At 43.1% G+C, this 7,175-nt stretch overlaps 1 protein-coding gene across 3 annotated transcripts; it reads left to right on the top strand.

Moving 5' to 3' along the window:
• ZC3H10 (zinc finger CCCH-type containing 10) lies at nucleotides 1–6,917 on the top strand. 3 transcript variants are annotated; one of them, XR_005554692.1, is made up of 4 exons: nucleotides 1–572; nucleotides 1,648–1,701; nucleotides 4,221–6,334; nucleotides 6,505–6,917. XR_005554692.1 is itself a non-coding variant. In XM_039326788.1 (3 exons), the coding sequence occupies exon 3, from the start codon at nucleotides 4,255–4,257 to the stop codon at nucleotides 5,440–5,442; it is 1,188 nt and encodes a 395-aa protein (XP_039182722.1). In that variant the 5' UTR covers nucleotides 1–572; nucleotides 1,648–1,701; nucleotides 4,221–4,254; the 3' UTR covers nucleotides 5,443–6,917. The 3 variants fall into 3 exon arrangements, 2 of the variants coding, with proteins under 2 accessions (XP_039182722.1, XP_039182724.1); XM_039326788.1 differs by having other exon boundaries at nucleotides 4,221–6,917; XM_039326790.1 differs by lacking the exon at nucleotides 1–572 and adding an exon at nucleotides 595–1,105 and having other exon boundaries at nucleotides 4,221–6,917.
• The last annotated feature ends 258 nt before the right edge of the window (nucleotides 6,918–7,175 follow it).

The raw sequence follows: 7,175 nt of genomic DNA, 5'->3' as shown, positions 1-7,175 counted from the left end.
TTGTGGGGGTGATCTGGAAGTTTGAGTAAGCACATAAAGTACAGTTAATGGTGTCATTACAGACAACGATGGCTGTCCCCAGATAGGATTTTTTAAAGCTCGTAGGATATTGGACGTTCATCATTTCCCCAATTTATAAAGTCGCGATTATAATCACATTGCAATAATGACGCTGTCAACTCTCATTCGATTTGGTCGTCGCCAAAAAGCGAGAGCAGCAAGAACGGCTTTCTCTTAAGGCCGTAACAGCGCCAGCAGCAGGGAACGGGATCCACCACCTGGAGCCGTACTACGTAGCTTCCCGCCACGAAAAAAAAGGTAGCGCAGACCGACGAGGCTGGATTTCCAGCCGACGTTCGCTCGCGACTCGGCTCGAATTTTCCTCGAGTGACAGGGCGGAAGCAGAGGAAGAGAAACTCGTGATTGCCATGGCAACCTTGACAGCCGGGAACTTCAGTCGACGGCCCGGCTGAAGAACGAAACATAGAGTACTTCCGGCGGCAGCGGCAAGAGGGGAGATTGTGACCGGAAGGGGTTGCGCTTTGTTTGGAGCAGAAGAGGTCGGAGTGAGGGTGAGTGGGTGGTGGTGGAAGTGTGTGTGTGTATGTGGGGGGGGGGGAGATCGGCTCCCTCGTGAGGCTCCAGCGTCCCCCCATTTTGCCTAGAAATGAAAGGCGCGACCTCTGAGAGCCTCAGGGACCGTCCTGTCGAGCTCCTTCCCGGGGCCTTTCACAGGAACCCCCAGCTGTTCCCAGTAGGGTCTTTGACCCTTCCCCAAAGCAGACTGAGGTCTGCCTCGGTCTTTCCCTCCCAGGGGATTTTTATTTAATTTTTCAAGATTTTCCTTCCAGGACTTGAGTATGCAAGAGTTTGTATAGGGCTTGGATAATTAGCAGAAAGCTCAAAAATAAACTAGAGAGTAACCCTGTATCGCAGTGTTTCTGCCCTAAGCAAGGTGTCCCTTCACCACTGAAAGTAAAGGGCCTTGTTTTAAGCCTAGTTTTAAGAATATGCAAGACTTCGACCTGTCATCAGCTTTTGACTCATTTCATAAATAATTTGATGGGGCTATATAACTCGGCGTTGTGCTTCTTGTCCTTGCAAGGTGTGTATGGGGACACTGTTGCTTTTATTAAAGTATATATGCTATCAAACTATAAAGCCAGTATTTTGATATTATAAAAAGTATACAACGGTGACATGATAACATAGGTTGGTTCTTTTAGATGTTATGTTTAGATGTTAAGGAATTTCTCAAAAGTTTCCTAAAATTTCTAAATAAAAGTATAATTGATAGGCTTACTCAGTGATGCCTTGCTTTCCTCTGTATAAGCCATAGAAGGAAACCTGAGCACATCCTATTTTCAGTTTGTGTGACATTAGTTACAAGTCTGATACTAGCCTGATACTAAGCACATCAGGAAACTTAAAGCATCCTGTTCTCTGCAATATTTGAAGTCTCAATAGCAAATTTTCAAGTATTCTCTGGCAAGTTGGAAGCTGAGAAGCCCCTGGAATAATTTGAAACATTGAGACTAGGATTGTGTAAGAAAGTGTTGATCTTTCTCTCACATTTAGTTACATAGGCACAAGCACAACATGTGTGTATAGAATTTTCATGTCTTTTTTTTGCCTTTTTTTCTTCAGGTCTTGGGGTCATAAACCATTCTGGAATGTCTTTGAAAAATTTATATCACAAAGGTAAAATTCAAATTAGAAATATGTTGCTAAATATATCTGTTGCTAATTAAATATTAAATTTCCTAGTTTAAAGGGACCTTAAAATCAATTTACAATCATGTCATAGTTGTAATTTGATTTCTGGGCTGAGTACAGGAATTTCCTCAGTTTTTTGCAAACAGTTTGAAACTGGGAAAAGTATGATAATTGAAAAAAAAATGTTGCTGAGTATGTAGGGTTTTGTATCTATTTTCACTTTGAAATTGGCATTTGAGCTGACACCTCTTACTACAGCTTCATATAAACAATGGTATTGTGATCTTAATGATGGATGATAGAACAGGCACTCAAATTCTTTGCGCTTTTATGGCATTGATTTAGTACAGCTTTGATTTCAGGTAATGGTTGGTAGGAATAGGTCTTTAGAACTGAATATGCAATCAAAGTAATTTGCATAATCTATATATTTAAGTAATTGAGGTAATTATATCTTTTATATGGTTATAACATTTACAAATGATGCTATGCCCATGACATACATTGATGTAATGTGCAAATGTACAAATACCATACATTTATGCAAGCGATGGAATAAATTCAATTAAATAATTAGTGAATGAGGTAAATTAAGTCAATTATCTTGACTGCTTCAGAAGACCGTTATTTGGAGGTGAACTAAATTTCAATTGGTTGCATCCAGAGTTTGCTGAATGGGGCTGATCCAATTGAGTGTAAAATTTAAGTGTATTGATGGTAGCCAGTTCTGAACTTAATCTGTCATGACATTTAGAACAGGGTAGAGATGGAAAGGAGAGCCAGGTAGGTCTGTAGTTCACCTATAGAATGAATGTGGAACCTCTGGCAGCATTTTAACCCAGTCTCTCTAACCGATGGAGCCTCAAGTCAGGCTCAACCTCCAGTGCCCCCTCCTTGCAGGAAGTCTTTCTTGAGTCTTGTCCAAATGTGAGTGGAGTGCTTTCAGATGAAGTACCTCTCAGTTCACACTGCTTCGTATCTTTGCTTTCTGGGCATTACGAGTGGCAGCAGCAGCTGTCAAGAGCTGTAATGCTGAATGCTCCCCACAAATCCCTAGAAGTCTGTGCTCAAAGTTCTCCAGTGAGAGTGCTTTCACTTGCCAGCTCCCAGGGAAATGCTCCTTTAAGTGCTTATAATGCTTGAAGTTATTTCCTTTTCAATTTGAGTAACAGCTGCCAGGATGAATGGCGTCCATTCAATAGGAGAAAGGCCTGTCCATCCCCCCCCCCATTCTTTATTTGAAAGTTCACATTGCTAGATTGCTGTTGGTTAAACATAGCCACTTTAGTTGGGTCTTTCAGGAAAATTACGGAGTAGCTATATTATTCCAGTGTAAAGATGTATACCATAGACTAGGAGTAGGCAACCTTGGCTCTTTTATGACTCGTGGACTTCAGGTCCATGAGTCTGGGAGTTGAAGTCCACAAGTCATAAAAGAGCCAAGGTTGCCTACCCCTGCCATAGACTATTGCAGGTGAACTCTGATTAGTGGGGTATTTGATTTAGTGAAGATTATAAGTTGAAAGCAGGTTGCATTTTGTGAGGCAAAATTCAGTTGATGCAAGGCTAGCGTGTAGGCAGCTGAAGCTAGCTCATGTATAGTTGCGGCTGGCATTTTAGATGCTAACTGACATATGTGCAAGATGGAGAAAAGGAAGGTTCCACTGGAGGAGAGCTTAAAAAAGGAGAGGGTCATTTTGGAAAAGCTACAGCAGAATACAGGAATCAGAAGGGGTCCTTTGGATATGCACTTATCCTGTAGTTTATTCTTTTTTAGAAAATGGATAGGAATGATATTTAATTTTTCTTTTTTCTTTTTATTTTCTATAGCTATAACAAATATTTCTATATGTGACTTGTTAAAAAACTAGAAGGTGTAAGCACACTTTTAATCTTTTATTGTTATACTTCATTAATAAACATATCAAAATTTCTATTTAAAAATTTTCATTGCCTATTTCTGTTGGGCTGGAAACAATTACCCTGTTTTTCTTAGAAATACTACGTCGAATAGTGTAAATTTGAACAGTATGACCACTGGTAGGATTCATAATCAGCACTAATCAAGGCCAACCTATATAATGAGTTAAAGTAAAAAGGGAGAAAGTATGAAATAGTAGAATAAAATTCTATATCCATCCCCTTCCCTTTGGCAGAATAAGAGAAAATATTAAAACAGCAGTATTGAGGTCCTGTAAATGTAAATTAAATGCTGTAAAATAAAGGTACCAGTTGAGGCAATTACCAATAGATGAAAAATTGGATTTATATTAATCCATAACACAATTTGAATTTAGTTTAGCATGTTGTGTTAACCCAGCCATAGTTGGCTTGTAAACTGTAGGGTACAAATATTGCAACCACCCAGTCAACCATTTATGCAGCATTTTTAAAAGGCGGATTAATGCAATGTATGCATCTAACTACAAATAAATACATACATACAAATATGAGATGTTAATAGCCTCTTTTCCTTTTCATTTCTTACTTGGTCTCCTGCACAGTTGCTTGATTTAAGGACGCAGCCGTGACAAGAAGATGCCTGACCGTGACAACACCTATAATGGCAGTGGTAGCGATGAGGCAAGCGCCAACTCCGACGACATCTGCCGAGATTTCCTGCGCAACGTCTGCAAGCGGGGCAAACGTTGCCGTTTCCGCCACCCTGACATCAATGAGGTGACCAACTTGGGGGTGAGCAAGAACGAGTTCATCTTCTGCCACGACTTTCAGAACAAGGAGTGCGTCCGCATCAATTGCCGCTTCATTCATGGCACCAAAGAGGACGAAGACTGTTACAAAAAGACTGGGGAGCTTCCCCCGCGCCTCCGCCAGAAAGTGGCAGCCGGGCTGGGCCTGTCCCCAGCTGACCTCCCCAACAGCAAGGAAGAGGTTCCCATCTGCCGAGATTTCCTCAAGGGCGATTGCCAGCGTGGGGCCAAGTGCAAATTCCAGCACCTGCAGCGGGATTATGAATACGATGCCCGGGGCTTGGCAACCCGGGAACAGGGTATCACCACCCCTGTGCGTCGCTATGACCCCTATGACCCAATGTATGACTCTGACCGATGCTATGATGACCACGACCCTGTGCTCAAAAGGCGGCGAGTGGACGGGCTCCACTTTGAAACTTACGAATACAACTTCACTAGTCCACGCACGGTGGAATATCGTCTTCTGGAAGAAGAAAACATCATGCTCCGCAAACGAGTAGAGGACCTCAAAAAGCAGGTCAACAACCTCCTGGCCACCAATGAGGTCCTCTTGGAACAGAACGCCCAATTTCGCAACCAAGCCAAAGTGATGAGCCTCAGCTCCACAGCTACAGCCACCGAGCAGACTCTGGCCCCGACCGTGGGCACTGTGACCAACTATAACCACAGCATTGCCCAAACTCACACGACTCTGAGCAGCCAAGCCCTGCAGCCACGTCCTGTCTCCCAGCAGGATTTGGTCGCTCCCGCTGGAGCGCAGGCAGCACCCCCGAGCAACGCAGCTCCTCCTATGAACCCCGAAATCACCCCACTGTCGGCAGCTCTGGCTCAGACCATTGCCCAGGGGATGGCTCCCCCTGTCTCCATGGCCCCCGTAGCTGTATCGGTAGCGCCAGTGGCTGTGTCGATGGCTCAGCCTCTAGGGGGAATTACCATGAGCCACGCCACTACTCCCATGGTGACCTACCCCATAGCGTCCCAGAGTATGAGAATAACAGCCATGCCTCACTAGCCCACGTTCAGTGGAAGTGCCATCATTCAGTCTATGCTGTGCTGTTCCTAAGTCAGGATGGGCACAAATCCTGTTGAAAGATAAGACAAAGAGAACGATATTGATCCCGGAGGAGGATCTTGAAGCCTCTGGAAAGCTCACAGGGAAGGACTATAAACGTGGGTTGGCCTTTTGTCTGAAGGAGGCATGTGGGTTGTCCCTTCACAATGAAAACAGCCCAGGCAACACAGAAAAACAAGCAACAAAAGCATTTGGAAAGTACAGAGGTCTCAGATGTGTTTTCTCTGTATCTTATTTCTGTTTTGCTGTTTGTTCTCCTTGTAAGTCCTCTAGCTGTGCTTTTGAGTGTAAGAACTGAGCAAATTTTCCAGCCTGTGGATTGTGTGTGGCTGAGCAGAGAGAAAATAACAATTTCTTCCCTGGTCCTGTACTTGTTCATGGGGTAGAGGACAACTTTCCTTAGCTCAGTCTGACGAAAGGGCAGAGACTTAATACAATAGCAGCGCAGCAGACTGAGCCAGCCTGAATTCTTGCATTCTTTTTCTTGGTGTAGAAAGGCAGGGATCCAGGCACCTGGAAAATACTAACTTAAATTGTACTGGTTTAAAAGACGATGAACTGGAAAGAATTGTAGTAAACAGAATGTCCCTTCCTTTGGGGTAGATTAGATCTTAGTTCTGGAAAGAATGGGTTCAAAGCACATACACAGCAATGATAGCTTGACAGTTTGTGTAGTGGAGGCAATTGCGTGTGTTCGTATACATGTGTGAATCCACACCCTTCACGGATACACAACATCCACATAGATGGCATCTCTATGTGGCTGTTGAGGCTTTCAAAGAGTCCAGGGTTTAGTGACAGGATCTCTTGATGCTGAGCAGCTGAATTTCTGGTTGAAATAGATCAGGGGTAGGCAACCTTGGCTCTTTTACGACTCGTGGACTTCAACTCCCAGAATTCCTGAGTCAGCCATGCTGAGGGGAAAGGGACAGGTTTCCAAACTGAGCCATGCTGGCTCAGGAATTCTGGGAGTTGAAGTCCATGAGTCATAAAAGAGCCAAGGTTGCCTACCCCTGAAATAGACAAACTCAGAGCAACTCACTTGTTTCCTCCATTTGCCTGTATTGCTTTCTGGCTGTATTTAGTGTCTGAATTCCCCTCACAGCCAAGGACTCTGTGGTAGAACCTTTCCAGCTGTATGTCACTTCACTTTTTGTTTTGTTTTACAGGGCACCACTTTTTTTTTTTTTTAATATGGATACCTTCCCTCAGTGTGAGTTTTTGTTTTATTTTCTGGGAGGTGGGAGGGTATTTTTCTTTTTTTGTTTTTTTTAACGTGAACTTCATCTCCTCGAGTCTGAAGTAACTGTATTAAAACAATTTAAAGGAAATGAGAAAAATGTTTGATGACACAGCTGTTTCTACAGTTAACAGTGTAAATGTTTTCAGCTATTAAAATAAATGTACAGACCTCACATACTGTATATTATATACGTGACTGATACTGTTGTGGTATGCAATACATGTCCCATGTATGTGCTTATGCCCAAAGAACACCCAAATTATACATGCATTAAATATAAACTATGTGAACTACTAGAGGAAAAAGTAAGGGACTTAGAGGCAACTCTAGCCAAACTCCATCCTACTCAAGAAAGCTATACCCAAACTGAACCAAATAATGAACAAATAACTCCTAGAGCAGTGGTTCTCAACCTGTGGGTCGGGACCCC

Source organism: Crotalus tigris, unplaced genomic scaffold, assembly GCF_016545835.1.
Source record: "Crotalus tigris isolate CLP2741 ecotype Arizona unplaced genomic scaffold, ASM1654583v1 scf7180000024345.2110221, whole genome shotgun sequence".
NCBI classification, from domain to species: domain Eukaryota; kingdom Metazoa; phylum Chordata; class Lepidosauria; order Squamata; family Viperidae; genus Crotalus; species Crotalus tigris.
Note: the sequence above shows the minus strand (reverse complement) of the source record. Positions and strands in the feature narration are given on the sequence as shown.

What these genes read in the sequence shown, in the direction of transcription:
- ZC3H10 (XM_039326788.1), top strand. Translation starts at nt 4,255, where the DNA reads ATGCCTGACCGTGACAACACCTATAATGGCAGTGGTAGCGATGAGGCA.